General features: G+C 43.1%; 1 protein-coding gene across 3 annotated transcripts in view; it reads left to right on the top strand.

Annotated features, from left to right (window-relative positions):
• Positions 1-18,327, top strand: part of TTBK1 (tau tubulin kinase 1) — a 168,692-nt gene that overhangs the window by 36,854 nt on the left and 113,511 nt on the right. For all 3 annotated transcript variants that reach the window (XM_061625458.1, XM_061625456.1, XM_061625457.1), the window contains one exon: positions 17,828-17,975. In XM_061625458.1, coding sequence (XP_061481442.1) covers positions 17,828-17,975 — 148 coding nt within the window. The remainder of the gene's footprint in view (positions 1-17,827; positions 17,976-18,327) is intronic.

Genomic DNA, 18,327 nt, shown 5'->3' with positions numbered 1-18,327 from the left:
AGTGTATAGCTAAAGTTTTCTCTTTTGGGTGTAGACACACAAAATACATGTGAATCAGTCCATACTCCTAACACCCAGAAAGAAAACTGAAGGCAAGTCCAGTCTGTTTTAGTTTGGTGTGTGACATCTGATGCTGGCCACAAGGAGTATCTGCTGTCTGAGTAACTCAAAGCAGCTGCCCCATTTCCTCTGTGAGTGTGTTGATGAGATACCCCTGGCTTGGCAGCTGAACAAATGACCCATGTAATAATTACAAAGCATACGTTGCACCCCAGTGTCATGTGGCAGCTTTGGCTTATTTTGAGGTTAATTATACAGCCACAAGAGTGGCTGTATACTATAGTCAGCATGGATTTTTCGCATTCCGCAATGTTAAATTGAAAATACCCCCATGACGTTCTGATCCTTCCCATTAGCTCATTTCAAAACAAAACCTTACAAAACTTATAGTCCTGAACTCAGAAATGCTTGCTTAACAACCCTCTAAATTTTCATGGTGATACACAAAACAGTCAAAGAGATAGAGAGTTCAAAGTATAAAAAGAGAGAGAGAAAAAACCAGACCCCTTTTGGACCCCTTAGTGTGCTAAAAGCCAGACTCACAGCCGATGGGCTTGCCTAATCAGGGGGCACATCCACACCAGACCTTTATTTTACTTTAGACAGTCATGGCTTCCCCCAGACAATCCTGGGAAGTGTAGGGTGTGAAGGGTGCTGAGAGGAGACTCCTATTCCCCTGACAGAGCTCCAATGGCCAGAATGGTTTAACAGTCAGCCACTCTGATTGAAGCTCTGTGAGTGGAACAGGGCATCTCCTAGCAACTCTCAGCACACGTCACTAACTACACTTCCCAGGATTCTTTGGGAGAAGCCATGACTGCCTAAAGTGAAATAACGTGTGGATGTGGCCAGTGACAGCTTTGGTTTAAATTTGAGTGGGAGGTTACATGTGCCTGCTGTAGAATAAAAAGGTGGGGGAAACATTGAAAAAGAATGATACTGTTTACAATGTTTTCTTTTTGAAAAGGAAAGGGGCTTCCCCTCTGCCCAGTGCCCACCCACCCAATCTCCCCTTCCCACCCTACTCCTCTGCCCCTCTCCCAGGTCAGTTTCATCTATCCTAAGCATGATTGTACAGAAGTAAATCCAGCTGAACTCAACAAGCATGCAAATGATCAAACCTGCCCTCCCCTCCTCCTCCCTCCTATCCCCTCCCTCTTGTCCCTTCCCTCTCCCTTCATTCACCCCCCCTTCCCCTCCCCCTGCCCTTCCAATCCCCTCCTTCCCCCTCCTCCTCCTGCCCCCCCTTCGCCCTCTCCCCTCCCCCTCCCCCATAGTCAGTTTTACCTATCCTAGGACTACGACCTGAGAGACCACGGTTCAGATCCCCCACACAGCCATGAAGTTCAGTGGGTGACCTTGGGCAGTCACTGCCTCTCAGCCTCAGAGGAAGGCAATGGTAAACCACCTCTGAATACCACTTACCATGAATACCCTGTTCATAGGGTCGCCATAAGTTGGAATTGACTTGAAGGCAATCCATTTCATTTTGAAGCATGATTGCACGGGAGTAAATCCCATTGAACTTAATAAGTATGCAAATGATCAAACCTGCCCTCCCCTCCTCCTCCCTCCCCTCCCCTCCTCCTCCCTCCCCTCCTCCTCCCTCCCATCACCTCCCTTTTGCCCCTTCCCTCCCCCTCCCTCCACCACTCCCCCTCCCCTTCCAATCCCATCCTTCCTCCTCCCATTCCTTCCACTCCCCTCTCTCCCTTCTTCTTTCCCTCTACTCTCCCCTCCCCTCCTCCCCATGGTCAGTTTTACCTATCCTAGCCATGATTGCATGGGAGTAAATCCCATTGAACTCAATAAGCATGCAAATTATCAGACCTGCCTTTCCCCTCCTTCTCCTCTCTTCTTCCTTCCTCTTCGCTTCTTTCTCTCCTCCCCTGCCCATTCTAGGTTTCCCTCCCCATGGCCAGTTTCACCTATCCTAAGCATGGTTGTAGGGGAGTAAATCCCACTGAACTCAATAAGTGTGCAAATGATCAATTCATTCTCAGCAAACTTGCACAGGATCCCATTTCTTACCTCCTGGACTAAAAAGCAAGGAAGTTCACTCATAGGAAAAAAACCTTGTAGTTTAATAAACAGATATTTCTATCAAACTTTAAAAAGCAGGGAAATTGGGCCCCTATAGTGAATGCACCAGGGGAGCAGGAGACCTGACCTCCTCTCTGAGATATTAGACTGCCCTACAAATTTGTCAAAATGCAAACACAATTTGGGTTGTTCTTTCACAGTCCAATTCACTTGCTGTGTAGCTTGGAAGAATTTAGTAACATATGCCTCTGAGCATATGGTGAGTGGTGGCAACACTTGCAATCAGCTCAAATAACAAAAACAAGACATGTGCTGTGCGATCTTGTTTTAGCAGGGAGGAAGCAACTATATTAAAACAGTTGATATTGTTCAGATAGTCTCACTTTAAATATGTTTGATTTACTTTGCAATTTTAGTGAGATTTCCTATAGTAAATCATTCTTTTTTGCTTCTGTTTCTGTGAATATGTGGACTACTCTGCAATACTAAGAAAAAGCTACAGATTTGTAGGGCAGTACAATATCTCAGAGAGGAGGTCAGGTCTCCTGCTCCTCTGGTGTATTCCTGTAGCTGCCCAATTTCCCTGCTTTTAAAAGATTGATAGAAATATATGTTGGCTTCAACTATACATTCTTAAACCGCAAGGTTTTTCCCCCCATTAGTGAATATTTAGTTAAAAGGGTTGTAACATGCTCTAGGCTACCCAATATCACCTTCCATGGCTATGCTAAAGCAGTAACATTTAACTGTCTTATATGCCTTGCAGTGATCCTGAAGTTTATGCTGTCAGCTTTGTCTGCTGTCTTCTTTTCTGTTTTGATTATTTTTCTCCACGATGTGTCTGTGGCGATATTCTTTAAATCTTCATCCACTTGATATTTTGCAGTGTTTTCATCAATCTTTTTATGCCATGGTTGTGCTTGAACCTATTTTTGGAAATCGATCCATCCTTGTGGTTTTTTTTAAATTGAACTATGGTCATTAATATTTGTGCTAAACATCTGTATCATCTTGCTTGTTTGAAACTTGAATGGCTTCATCTTCCAGGTATTGAGTCTGCTGAACTCAGGTCAATTCAGCTCTTGCTGCACTTATTTAATTCTACTGCAGTTCTTCCTCTGTGTCTCAGAATCCAGGTGCCTTAGGTGGTTTGCTGCTGAGTTTGACTTGGACTCCCTCCCTCCCCATTGTGTCTCCTTGCCTCCATGTACCAAGATAACTGAATTACCCCATGGATGCCTGGACATGGTTGCATCTCTGCCATCCATTCTAGCACATCATTTCTTTAAAACCTCTCTTCAGAGAACAGACAGACAAAACAATTATTTATTCCAAAACAAAATGTAGTTCTGCATGAAATTCTGTTGAAAAGAAAAGCTGGATTCCACAATTTGTACTATGCAACTTTGTATACACTGTATTTTGTATAATTTCTATTAGCTATAGAGGAAGGGAAAGAGCCATAAAAACTACTGAAGCGTTATCTCCGACTCTGTTGTTTTCTACGTTTTTAGATGTCATTAGAGTCAGCACACATGCTTTCATGTGTAACCCAGCAATTGTGATTGGCATAAATGGGTTTTGTTCTGTGCTTTTTCAAAAATGAAAGCTGAGATTCTTGGAACTTGGGGAGCTGATATATTGGAGATATATCAGCATGGCTAATCTGTGGCCTTCCAGATATTATTGGGCTGCAGCTCCCAGCAGCCCCGGTCAAGTTGGTGTGGTCCAATGACAGCTGGAGGGCCACAGGTTAATCACCCCTGGTATATATGTTGCAGATATCATTAACCACCTCAGGCTTTTGGAATAAAGCCACAATAGAAATCGGAAGCTATTGATATCTTGGGTATTGAGTTGTGGTTGAGCTCAGTACTTCCAAGATATTAGAGATTTCCATGGTGAATGCTGTACCAGTAACGTGCTGTGGAGCTGTTTGTAAAACTTTTAAGAGTTCATATGAACATACCTAGACATCTTCCTCAGAGATCCTGTCCCAGACTCTCTTGCTGGTTTTGAGGTATGTTAGGGGAGGTGTTAGCTAGGGACAGGGCCTTTTCTACATTGGGTTTGACACTCCCTCCTGGAAAAACTTCATTCTGCCCCTCCCCCAGTTTTCAGTGCAAAGTGAAGGCTGCATTATTCCTGGAGAGTGGTATTTGGAGCTCTCTGAGTTTGAATGAGTTTTCTTTCTTTCTTTCTTTCTTTCTTTCTTTCTTTCTTTCTTTCTTTCTTTCTTTCTTTCTTTCTTTCTTTCTTTCTTTCTTTCTTTCTTTCTTTCTTTCTTTCTTTCTTTCTTTTACTGCTGCTTAATTCATTTGATTTCTAGTTCTCAATTGATATGCCTGTGTGTATTATGTTTTAATACATGCTTTGCTTTTAAATGTTTTTAGCCATCTTTTGGGCTCTTAAGCTCACAAAGGTGAAAGATACATATACAAATAAACCTACACTGGAATGAAATTCAGAGCACAAAGGACAGTGTTCCTTGCCTCAGAGATTGGAGCAGAAATACTGTGGAGACTTACCTGGAAGTAATTGTCATTGAATTCTGTGGGATTTATTTTTGAGTAAACATGTAAAGGATGGGCAGTTTAACAACCCATTGGCAATTTTCCTAATCAACAGGAGCGACACATGACACTCACTGTGGAACATGTAGCTTAAATCGGTGTCCTGATAACCAGCTAGGTCATCCAATGCAAAGATGAGAATGAAGACATTACTAGCAGTTTCCTCGTATTACTCCAATAACACTCTCGATGCTCTATCAGCGGATATGGAACATTCACTTCAACATTAACTGCCTCAGCTGGGATTGCCTCACCACTGACATACCTGGTACCAGTAAACTGCATATGTTGTCTCTTTAGAAGCAGAAACCGTGTCCAGACACATTGTCCTCTCCATTGCTTAAGAGTGTTAACAGATGCTTTGAATTGCTTTGCAGTATCTCCCTGCATTCTAAAATATCTTTTAATGTTCATACGACTTAGAATTTATGTTTATATAGTGTATTAGCAGGCTAAAATGTTTCATATGTCTTAATAATCCCAGTAACCATTAGAACAATTCTGCAAGGTAGGCCTGCAATGATATTCCTGTATTGCAAATAGTGTGCTTTTAGTGGCTTCCTGAAGGCTGTCCAAGGAGTTCAAAGCAAAGGTAACATTTGAACCAGAGACTGCAAGTCTCCTAGCTACTATGGTACACAAGCTTTCAATTTTGAGTTTTGTGGTGGTAATGGTAGCCTTTTTACATAGGGAGCACAAGGTGACCTTGTACATCACAAAATTTGATCTCCCTCCTGGTGGGTAAAAAGTATTCTGAACAAAGCACTCTTGCAATAAAGGTTTCTACAACTCCGTATTGTTGTCCTCCAGCAACAGCACAAGAAGCAGCCCAGACCAGGTAGAAAGTGAGTAGTGAACATTAACACCTCCAGCCTGCTTGTCTCTACCTGTGGTGGTTTTGCAGTTTGGCTCTGCAAGAGAATTTGGCTTCCAGAGGGCCAGTCAGTCCTGACTCAGCAGTTCCCGATAGCAGACACCTGTGTCTGCCTTTATTATCAGCTTCACAGGAGTTTATAAGGAATGCTGCCTTGGGTGCCGGAGTTACCACCAAAGGAGCAACACCCTGTGGGATTGCCTCCAGGAGCTGTTACCCCTTGGTAAGTCTGATGTTTGATTGGGTTGATTCCTGGGTAAGAGGAACCAACAACCAGGAGGGTGTGTATACGCCTAACCCAGCATCGTGGTGAGAAATGGAATAGTGACCACATGAGAGCGTGGAAACCGTCCATGGGTACATACGCAGGATACTTGGTGGATGGCAGTGTGATCTGTGTGTTGTGTTTGGAGCTTCTTATTCAGGATCCAGAGTTTTGGAAATGTGTGTGTAGAAGGCAGGATGCATCAGAGTAGAGGCAGCAGAGGGGAAGAGTGACTTTAGGTAAGGGGTGGTTTGGTGTATTGAAGAGGGAGGGTCGGAGGTATGAAAAATTAGATGATTGCAGACTTTTGCCTCTACCAGCCCAACACTGCAGGAACCTGGCTGCTGGGCTCTCTACCTGGTCAATTCATAATAAGACCGTGCTTATCCGTGGCTTGATTGTGGATGAGAGAGTTGACCTGGTCTGTATAATGGGACCTGGATGGGTGAGTTGGGTGGAGTGGATCTGACTTAGTTTACCTAGGTATTTGGTGCAGCATCAACCTCGATTGGGGAGTTGCTGCAGTCCATAACATTTCCATCAGACTCACAACCTGTTCAACATGGGATGGGCTATGATGGCCTGTACCTTGTGTTGGGGCAGTGGACAGATTGGGGCTGCTGTTGGTATACTACTCACCTTGCTGTTCAACAGCATATCTGACGAAGCTGGCTGAAGTGGGCTCGAGTGTAGTGTTAGAGAATCCCAGGATGTCGGTTCTGGGATACTTCAGTATCCATGCCAAGGCTACCTTGACTGGGCCAGGTTGAGAGTTCATAGCCTCCATGACAACCATGGGGTTGTTCCAAGATGGTATCAGCTCAGTGTAGCAGAGCTATTCTGTGTGGTGAGGGGACTGGAAACCTGTTTTCGGGAATAGAGGATTGGAACTGTTGGAGGCCTGCTGTAACAAGGCACTTTGAGGATAAAAACTCATGTTGAGTTGAATCCTTCAGTTGTTACAGAGCCAGGTGAGGTGTCCAACACAATGTCTTGGGGGATCAGTTTCAGTTGATGAGGTCTGAGGATGTGGACAAGGTGCTTGCAGCAGTTTGGCCTGCAAGATGATCCCTGCCCATTATGGCTAATTTGAGCTACTCGAGGGTGGTTGGCTGGGTGGGTCCAGGAAGTAGTTAATGTGTCTCCGCATACAGGGCTGGTCCCTGGCACCTTGAAGAAGGTGGTAATGTGGCTGCTAAAGAAGCCCTCCTCCCTGGATTCTAAAGTACTTGACAACTACTGTTCAGTTAGAAATACCCCTTTTTTGGGGCGGGGGGTAAACAGCTTGAAATGGTTGTGGCAGTCCACTCTTGGAAGAAACTTTGACTCACACTTGGTTACCCTGATGGATGACTTTCTTTAGAAGAGGCACAGGGTGAATGCAACCTTGTTTTTCTTGTATGATCTTTCAGCAGCCTTCAGTACCATTATTAATCATGGTACCTCCTAGACTGTCTCTGTAAGCTGATGGTACTGCGTTGCTGGGGTTCCTCTCCTACCTATCAGGCCAGGTTCGGAAAATAGTGTTGGAGGATTGCGTGTATGCTGCCAGGCACTATTTCATCCCCAATGCTGTTTAATATCTATTTGAAGCTGGTAGGAGCAGTCATTAGGAGATTTGGGGTACAGTGTCACCAGTATTTCTCGGTTCTATCTGAATACATCCATTTCTGAGTTACATTTGAATCAGGAGAGGTTGTGACTGTTTTAAACCAATGCCTGGAAGCAATGGTAGACTGGATGAGAGCCAAAAAACTGAGACTGAATCCTGGTAAGGTGGAGACTCTGTGGGTGGGTGGTTCACAGCTCTGGGAGTTAGGGAGTTCACTGGTTCTGGATGGGGTTACACTCCCTCTGAAGGAACAGGTGCTTAGTTTGGAGGGCTCCCAGATCTGTCTTTGGCAATGCTGGCTGAGGCTGATGGGAGTTGTGGTCCAGCAACATCTGGAGGCACACTGGTTGGGAAAGGCTGCACTAGAGGCTCATGTGACCTCTGTGGCAAGGAGTGCCTATAATCAGCTTAGGTTGGTACACCAACTATGCTCTTTCCTGGAAAGAGCTAGCTTGGCCACTGTGATTCACATGTTGGGAACATCACAATTAGACTACTGTAATGTGTACTATGTGGGGCCTCCCTTGGGATGGTTTGGAAGTTAAAGCTGGTGCAGAATGCTGTGACCAGATTATTGACTGGAGCCCCTGGATGTGCCCATATTAAACCTGTGCTGAGGGAACTGCGACTGCACTCACTGCTGTTCAGGGTCTTGTTGTTTACATATAAAGCCCTGAACAATGTGGGCCCAGGTTCAGAGCCGCCCCTAGGCACCGGGAAGCAGGGCAGTTGCCCAAGGCCCCGCGCTTTAGGGGGGCCCCACGCTTGGCAATGAGAAGCTGGGCTGCGGCAGTGTTTTTTCTCTTCAGCCATGCAGTCTCGCCAGCCACTTCCCGCTCTTGGGGAATCTCCTGCTCTTCGGCTGCGTGCCTGAGCGGTTTTTCCCCTCTCCACTCATCAGCTGTGAAGCAGGTGTGCGTGCGGCGCTTAGCTAGCTAATTTTAGGTGGAAGGTTTGAATCCCCTGCCTGAGTGGCTTCCTTGTGCTGCCTGCTGCCCGCTCATCAGCTGTGCAGCGCGTTTACAGGCAGCGCTTGCCGGCTTATTCTGGGCAGAAGGTTTGAAAGAGAGAAAGAATGTTGGGGGGCCCCAGCTATGCTTTTGCCCTGGGCCCCGCACATGCTAAGGATAGGCCTGCCCAGGTTACCTGAAAGACTGCCTGCCCCTTTATAGACCTGCAAGATAACTTAACATCGTCTGGGGAAATTGTATTCCTGGCACTGCACTCTACAAAATATCATAGTCATTGACCCAAAAACAGGCATATTCTGCTATTGCCCTTGTATTATACAATGCCCTTCCCTCTACCATATGTGAAGCAGCAACCATCAGTCACTTCAGATGTCTTGCAAAGACTTGTCTTTTTGACCAGACTTTCCCTGACTCAAGGAATCAGTTCCTGTTGTATGTGTTTGAATCCCTTGAATTCCTATTTTATTTAATTTTTCATGTTTTATGCTGCTGTTTTGTAGGTTTTACGTTTTATTTTTGTTTTAATGACATTTTAAAATCTCTAGGTATACCACACAGAAATTTTTAAAATATTAAGTGGTTTTTACATGCTTTGAAATAAATAAGTAAATTTCTAGACTGCCCTTCAGCCAAGGTTCTCAGGATGGTATATAATAAAATACAGCATAAAATCAATATTAAAATCATAACATTAAACAACTCACAGATGAATTACAAAAGAGCAGATAATTACAGAATTTCACAGAAACAAACTATCTCCTCACTCCACAAAAGTCAAACAAAAAAGGTGCATTTACAGCTGACATCGGAAGGATGTCAAGCAGGGGGCAAGTGTATCTCTGATGGGAGGGAGTTCCATAACTGGAACGCCACAACCAAGAATTCCATGGCATGAATCATCCCAGAGTGTACTTAGATGGAACTATCAACAGGGCCTCTCTGGCACATCTCACTGTGTGCAGCCTGGTAAGTAGTGGAAGAGGTACTCCTTCATGTACCTGGGTCCAAACTTGCATATGGCTTTATGCACCATAGTGAACACCTTATATTGGCCTTGGTAGGAAATAGACAGCCAATGGAGTTCTTTGAGGAGCAGTGCAACGTGTGCCCACTTAGCTCCACTACCTAGTAACTTGGCAGTTGCATTTTGCATCAACTGCAAGCATCAGACTGAGGGGCAGACCATGTGGACCACATTGCAGTAGTCTAAACAGGAAGTTGCCAGAGCGTTGCAAGGGTATCCTGGTCTTTCTGGGGAAAAAGAAATCTTGTCACTGTTTGTGTATGCCGTGGATCCTCTTGACTGGACTTCTTACAATGTTTTGTATTGGGGCTGCCCTTGAAAGCTGTTTAGAAACTTCATTTGGCCCATAATGCCGCACCCAGACTGATGATAGCTGCCAGGAGCATACAACACCACCATTGCAAGAGCTCAATTGACTGTCATTTTGTTTCCAGGCTAATTTGAAGGTTCTGGCTCTTCCCTTTATAGGCTTGGTCCAACATATTTGAGGGGGCACCTTCTCCTATATATACCTCCCTGATAACTGAAGTCCAGTAATGAATTTCTGCTGAGGGTGCCACTCCGTTTAGAAGTTGGATTGTCTTTGACAATAAATAGAACATTTTCTGTTGTGACCCCACATTTATGGAACACAATACAGCTAGAAATTCATCTGACTGGAGAGTTTGGGCTGTTAGACTTCCCTCTTTTTGTTTCTTTTTTCTTTTCCTTTCTTTCTTTTGTAAGCTTTTAATTTTCCAAGAGCAGTAAGGGGTTTTTTTGTAAAAAATGAGGTGGTGGTACTCATATCTTGATAAAGGTGTCAACATAAAATGGCTGCCAAGGGCAACAAAAAAGGGGGTAACGGTATTCTGTACTTGTGAGCACTATCACGGCTTGGGCCCTGTCTATCTGTCCGATCGGTTGTCTTCTTATGATCCCCCCCGTTCTCTCAGGTCCTCCGATAATTCACTCCTTAGGATACCCTCAACCTCACAAGTTCATCTTTCAGGAACCAGAGATAGGGCGTTCTCTGTTATCGCCCCTAGACTCTGGAATTCCCTGCCAATAGAGGTCCAGTCGGCCTCCTCACTTCCGGCATTCCGTCGCCAGGTCAAGACGTTCCTTTTCCGTCTTGCATTTAACCTGGACTGAGGAATAGGAAATCTCTTGACCATGAGAGATTATGGAGTAATTATGTGTTTATTGTATTGTATACAGTTTTTACTATTTTAATCTTATCTTATAAGTTTGTATCTATGGTGTATGTCTTGCTTTTATAAGGTATTCTCGGTTTATGTTCTTTTATTATAGAGTTGTCCGCCGCTCTGAGCTTTCCAGGAAGATAGAGCGGCATAGAAATGTTTTAAATAAATAAATAAATATCACAAACCCAAGGGTGATGGAGTCTGGCTGGGTTTCTTTTATTCTCCTGATTGCTAAGTTAATGCTACTACATCAGTTTTGTTTTTATCTTGGATATTTAGAATTACGTTTTGCAGTAGAATTCTCCACTTTGAGCGTTAATGTGAGTTAATGTGAAACTTAACTTGTAATAATCATGATTGGGGATATGCTAGGCTGCTTCTGTTGGTTCCTTGTAATGTGAGGCTTTGACCTCAGTGGTTATGTCAACATGTTGCAGGTAGCTTAAACATTCGTCATTTGTGTCACTGTTTTTTTTATAATTCAGAAGACTTCCAGCTCAGGAAACAGGAAGAATGCTTGAATAGGGCATTGCTTTGGCTAATAACACACCACACATTTATCTCTCAGACTGCAAAGTGACAACACCACTGACTGTTGTCTTCAGTTTCCAAATTACGTATACCATGTCTTGTAATTAGGTATGGTGCCACTGAACTGGTAATCAGTCAGTATAAATTGCTTAACAGGAGAGGATCTTCTGCCACAGATTTGTGCAGAATTTCCTTGTGTTGCAAGTCTTTCCCCACCATGCCCCCTGCTTGTGAAAGCACTTTTTTTAGAAAAAGCAGGGATATGGTTCAGTGATCAATAGTTCTTCAAGTCTACTTGATCACTTCTTTTTGCCAGCTACATTTACTGTTATTGACACCATTCAGGTATACTATTTTTATTTATATTTGCCCTTGCTGAACAAGTTTGTCAGCAGTTCAAGATACACTGGCTTTGGTAATCATGAAATTACATTAACAGATGATCTTGTGTCGGGTACAGATCCTGCTAGAGAGCCTTAGATAAAGGGTGATATGAAGTTAAGCAAAAGACTGGTTATGAGCCAAAAGGCAATCCCATAGAAGAGCCTAGGATTATGTATGGAAGCATGCCATGCTATATCAACAGTGTAGGAAATGTGGAATGGTGAAAGTGTCAGAAGAAAGGGGTTACTTCTGCTCAGCCATTCTCCTCTGAGACTCCTAGCTCCCTCTTTGACTATGGGAAAAAACCAGAGTTCCTTCTTCCTCTCCGTTCCCTGCCTTGTCATATGTGGCTTTCCAGCAGGGCCTGGTTCGTAGCTCCCTAGCTTCACTTGCAAGTAAGACTTTCCATATAAGAAGGCTGTTGATCATTAACGGTCTTGCTCCAAATCAAGGGAATTATTTTGTGCCACAGTCGCATTTGGCCATTTCTGGGCCAGCTGATGAGGTGGGACTCTATGGCAAAATTGCTGCTTTCCCTGACTCCCCTCTCTGTTTGGGTTAGGACAGGGGTGGGGAACAGGTTCTTGCTGTTGGACTGGATCCTGAGCTCCCCTATGCCCCATAGACCACTTTGGCAGATGGGTAGATGACCCATGATATCAGGTGACCCAACTGCAAAGGAAAGAATTAGGAGAGTAATCTTAAGTGCACTCCCAATTCTTTTCTTTCCTTCTTTGCAGCCTGGCTTCAGTTCAGGCCACCACTCTGTAGGAAAAATGTTCCTAAGTGTTAGGAATGGATGACAAAATGAAAAACAAAAACAGTGGTCTAAGTATTAGGTAGATACTGTCTTGAGAACTATAAAATTAGGGCTTCAGGATTTAATCAGTAAATCAGTCAAACATAAGAACAGCCCTGCTGGATCAGGTCAGTGAGCCATCTAGTCCAGCATCCTGTTGTCTCAGCAGCCTATGGAAAGCCAGCAAGCTGGACCAGAGTGCAACCATGGTCTCTGCCATTGTGATTCCCAGCAACTGATATTCAGAGGCATATTGCCTCTGACAATGGAGGTATCCATTTAAAGCATATAACTTAACAACAACAACAACTTTCCCAAAGAATCCTGGGACCTGTTGTTTGTTAAGACTGTTGGGAATTGTAGCCCTGGGAGGGATAAACTACAGTTTGCAGGATTCCCTGGGGGAAGTCGTGTGCTTTAAAATGTATGGTGTGCATGCAGTCTTATCTTTATGCAGCCTTTCCCTTTTAAGGCATGGTACAGCCAAAAGCGAACATATCTAAGCTACACTGACTTTTGTGGGAAGAGAGCTAATCAAGTGTTTAATTCTCCCATTGAAATACAGAACTTAAAAGTGCTTGATTTTGATTGGATCGATTGATTAACAAGTACAATACAATTTTAATTGATGTGGACAATTTTTATTTGTGTGGCTGGGAGTTAAAGACATGTTTCTTTGTTTGTGGGGGCTATTTGGTTCTCCCATGGTACTGTAATAGGAAATTAAAAAGAGAAATATTTTTATTTCAGCCACATTAATTGGAGGATAATAATGGCTTGTTAAGTGGTACTGTTACCCAGTTTGCAAGTCTATGAGAATAAGTTCCATGAAAGCCTGAGCAGTTATTTCCTGTGGCTGAAAGTAATTTCTTTAACTCCGGAATTGCCAACCCAGTGCTTGCGGGTTCCACATTGTGACACTCATGCATTTTTGGGTTTTCTTTTAATTTAAGAACGTAAGAGCTTGCTGGATCAGGCCAATGGCCCTTCTGACCCAGCATCCTGTTCTCACAGTGGCCAACCAAATGCCTATGGGAAGCCCGCAAGCAAGACCTGAGTCTAATTTTTCTTGGATTTTTTTTAAATGGTAAGCGCATCCTTCACCATGGAGGGGCTTTTCTGAATATGTGTGTATGTGTGCAGTGTGTATTTATGTGTGATTGAGAGAGATGCACTGGGGCAGAGAAACAGAGATATATGTATGGCCTTTGTGTGTGTGTGTGAGAGAGGGGGAGGTTTGTATGTACAGTTATGTGTGTTCTATGAGAGGGAGAGATGTATGTGGTGCATGTGTGTGAGAAAGAGAAATGTGTGTGGACTGTGAGAGAGAAGGAGAGATAATTGGGTAGGGAGAGATATAGCTGTGGCGGTGTGTATTGCTGTATGAAGAGTGTGTGTGTGGTGTGGCTCACTTCGTACTGTTATCAGACAACATCACAGGAGTGTGTGTGTAATCAATATAGTCTGATCTATGCATGAGGTTGTCAGGGGGGTAGGGGGAGAAGTAGCAATGACTGTAGTCTCTCTAATTTCGTGTTATGCCATGGCCCCTGTGGTAGCTACAGTAGGGCCCCCTTCCCGGCGCTTCGCTTCCCGGCGTTTGGCTAATGTGGCGGCTTTCATTCCCCGTTTTAAAGCCAATTTTGCCGCTTTTGTGGCATTTTGCAGCATTTTTGCGCGATGCGCCCCATTATGCTCAATGGGGTTCCGCTTTACAGTGATTTCCGCTTTACGACAGGGGTCCAGAACGGAACCTGCCATATAAGCGGGGCCCGCCTGTATTTTGTGACTGCACAGCACTTTCTCAAAATTTGAAATGTGCCCACTGATCCAGAAAGGCTGGTGATCCTTGCTTTAACTTATAAAACATTTCTGTTTATGAACTCAGATTGTTTACATTTTAAAAATAAAAGTTTTAAAACAGGCCAGAACAGGGATCCCCAACCTTTTTGATCCCAGGGACACATTTGGAAATGTCCATCACAAGATACCCATTTCACAGAAAAAAATCTGGCACTACTCAGACTCCTCTAACAGGCAAAACATCTGCATATCCCAAAATAAATAAACAAATAAAACACAGAGAGAAGGGGGAAAACCAGACAATACTCCCCCCCCCAAAAAAACAGGCATCCCCTTGCTGAATAATAAAAAAAAGAAAAAAGCAGCAGTGAAAAGATGGGAGGGGTGGGGGTATGGTTGGCGCCAAGGATGGTGTCTAAGGGCACCACAGGCACCATATTTGGATCCGAGGTTCAGAGAAACACTTTAGGATTGGTTGCTAACTCCATGTGTAATTGAATTTAGCTCATTGAATTCCTCTTCTTTTACTAACTCTAAAACGAAGATTGGGCAATGATTCCAAGAACGATTTTTTTTTTTTGCGGTGTCCTTTCTTAAGTGTTGTCAAACAAAGCTAACAATAGAAAAGCATTCTGTCCTTAACTAGGATTAACTTGCATTCTGCTCAAACAAGGGAACGATGCAAGGATCTGTGCACTATTGGGATTATTTAGGGTTATTTTATTTTTGTCCCACTTATCCCAAACCTCAGAGTGGCATATAATAAAACAGCAGAACAGTAAAATATAGCATTAAAAACCATTAACGCTTCAAAACCCCATGCATTAAACCCACCAGATGAATGTTTCTAGAAGCTGTTTAAATGTTCAAAACAGACCTTTGAGAAAAGAAACAATTTACAGCAGCCTTTACCAACTGTGCTGACTGGGACTGATGCGAATTGAGATGCAAAACATATTTAGGGTGCACCTAGCTCTGGTGAAGGATGGTTTACAGTGCTTTTAAAAGCTGACAAGATTGGGCTCATCGGGGTCATCTGCTGCTCTACATAATTGGGGACAGCTACTGGGAAGTCTTGCAGTGTGTTTTCAAGCAGGACCTCCTTACCTCATCTGATTAGACATGGAGGGGGAAACGTGTGTAGTACACAGGTTTACTAAGGTATGCAGGAGAATCCAGAATGTGCGGGTCAACATCAGCACCTTGAGTCAGGGTTGGAAGCTAACAGCCAGCCAGCGCATTTATTCTAAGTCATAGATCTATGAGCTCTGTAAGGATCTTAAATCATACAAAGTGCAATAGCATGTTGTATATTTGTAGAAACTCCTAATCTTATTTCCAGGTATGTTATATTCCTGCTTTATTGGAAATCAATGCAATACCACATTTGTAATTGTGTTTTATATTAGTTTATCAAGGCCTTGTAAAAAGACTGTGATCACTCAGAAGGTATATCCATAGCTATCTTCCAGGGCTCACTTGAGACTGCTGAAAATTACTGAGGCCCACCAGTCACAAAATGATGGTGCAGGGGTAAAGCCAGTCATAAAATAGCGGCAGATGGAGGTAGAGTTTGCCCTGGAGGTATTGTGACAGCTTCCCCATTTTAGACCGAATTTGTTGATCCAGAGACGTTTGGTTGAGAAGGTTTTTTATTGTCCTTTCCCACCCCCACATGCCTCTCAAAATATTTTTACCCATCTGTAATATCTCTTTCATTCTCCTTTCACACTCAACTTACTTTCATCCCTCCTCTCTTGTCCTTTTACATTCACTTCTTCCTTATATGACAGCTTTCCTTTCTTACCTCTTCGGGCTCATCTATGCAGAGATTTAGTGTGTGTTTGGTGCTACTCGTCTCTTTTTAATTCACATGGTTCACTTAACAGTTACTGGCAAACAGGAGCTATCACACAGTTTTCCCCTTGTAAATCTGTACTAAACCAATCTGCAATAAGAAAAGTTTAGAACAATACGGCTCCACTCTGCCCCACATGTCTTTGCAGATGGTTTTTAGTGGGCAGGTGAATAATCACTTTCAGCTACTCCCCTTTCTCTGTCCACTATCTCTCCCATGAATTTCATTTTGTTTGTGGTGGTTTATCTAGCAACTTTTAACTGCTCTGTCCTCCCCCCTTCACTGTTTGCTGCAGCCCTCCCTTCTTTCCTCTCTTTCTCCCTGAGTAAACTTCCTTCACTCCTTGTAACAAGTGATGGGTATTGCCATTGGATTTTATCATTATTTCTCATTCTCAATCTTTGCGGAGAGATTTTTGAAGTAACATCTCTCCATGCCTGGTTTCCGATTTCCCCCCTAAAAATCTAAATGGACTTTTTAAAAAAATCACCTCAAAAATATCAATATTAAAATCAATATTTTAAAGAAAATATCTATATCAATATTGATATTTTCTCAAAATACAAATATTGGAATTGATATTTTGAGAAAATACCAATATTGATATTTTCTCAAAATAATGATGTTGATATTAATATTTTCTTTAAAATATCCATATATTTGTTTTTCCAGTGAGGAAAAATTAACTCAGAAAAAGCAAGGGGCAGTGGAGAAAGGGGGGCAGTTGACCCCACTTCTTTTCAACTGCCAAACTTCAGGAAGTGGTGAGGGCAGGAGGGAGTAGAAATACTGTGCAGGTCAAAAATATTTGCACATGCCTGTAACTGAGCAACCTGGGAGAGTGAAAATGTAAAATTAGAGGGCAGGGCCACAAGGAAACAGCAACACTGATCCTTCCCAGAGGAACACCTACTTGTGTGAATGGAAAACAACAGATTTGAAGCTACCATTGGGCATGAAGTGTGGACCTTGCAAATCTATCACGATGGTACAAGCAGTGTATTTGCTACAAAGTAATGCTCCCATGTGGATAAGACCTTTCTTTCTATTTCCAGTTTGCTTGCATTGGTCCTCTTAAAAGGCTATGACATGGCTAGAGGGTGAGGTAGCGAAGTAAGGAGGCACTGGACACGCTGTGACACTGAGGCCCACCTCAAAATGGCCCAAGGCCCACTGTTTGAGAAACACTGATCATTGTGAAGCAAGTGGAAAAAGGAGAAAATAAATAATTGAAGATTCTAATTGCTCATAAAGGACTTTCAAGCATATAATGGCTGTGCTGTGGCACCTAGGCAGAGACCACTGCATCCTCCTTGGACCTGCATATTCTGGAGCCAGAGCACACAATCCCCTTCTTCTCTCATGGCAAAGACCACCCAATTTTACTTTTGGAATGTTTGCAAGAGCATGCTGTTTCATATTTGGAAGATGTGCTGCAACAATCAGAGATATGTCGCTGAGTTCTTCCTTTAGTATTGTCAAGCAAAGCCAGACTGCCTATCCTAGGCAACATTCTTCTCTAAGGAAAAGTAACTTTCATCTTGCTCAAACAAGAACATAATTTGGGGATCCATTTAGTAGGAATTTATTTATTATATAATATTTTTGCCCCACTTTTTCTTTCAGAGCACAGCTGTTTTGGCTTTCTGTCTGCTTTTGTGAAGGCACTTGTGGAGTTAGTTTGACTATGAAGCTTTATGTAATAATATTATCTTTTATACATATCCAGCCAAAATGGTTTTGTGGTTTGGCTTTTGGTGTTACAACCAAATCAAATCTTATTCTTATGAATCAGAAAAGTCCAATCCTCCCTAAGTATGGTAATGCTTTGTCTCTTCTTTAGCTGAAGAAGATTGGTGGTGGCGGCTTTGGGGAGATTTATGAAGCAATGGATCTTCTGACCCGGGAGAATGTGGCTCTGAAGGTGGAGTCAGCTCAGCAGCCAAAGCAAGTTCTCAAGATGGAGGTGGCTGTCCTGAAAAAGCTACAAGGTAAGAGGTAAAGTTGTTTTGGAAAGTGTATGTTTCTAAAGCTTGTGTTGCTTATCCTGCTTACCTTCTTTGTGGTAAAACCTATTGGTAAAAAAAGTATCCTAAACACATATTACTACATTCTCTATAACATCCATGTTTCTCTTTACAGTAATTTCAACCTTTTATTACTTTTATGCCACTTAAACTATCATGGCTCTCCCCCCCCCCAAAAAAAATAATCCTGTGAAGTGTAAAGGTAAAGGTGTCCCCGACTCTTAGGGTGACATCTTGCGACGTTTACTAGGCAGACTGTATATATGGGGTGGGTTTGCCAGTTCGTTCCCCGGACTTTCTTTACCCCCCAGCATAT

The sequence above is a fragment of the Rhineura floridana genome, chromosome 4 (assembly GCF_030035675.1).
Source record: "Rhineura floridana isolate rRhiFlo1 chromosome 4, rRhiFlo1.hap2, whole genome shotgun sequence".
NCBI classification, from domain to species: Eukaryota; Metazoa; Chordata; class Lepidosauria; order Squamata; family Rhineuridae; genus Rhineura; species Rhineura floridana.
This window is presented reverse-complemented; position numbering and strand designations above follow the sequence as displayed.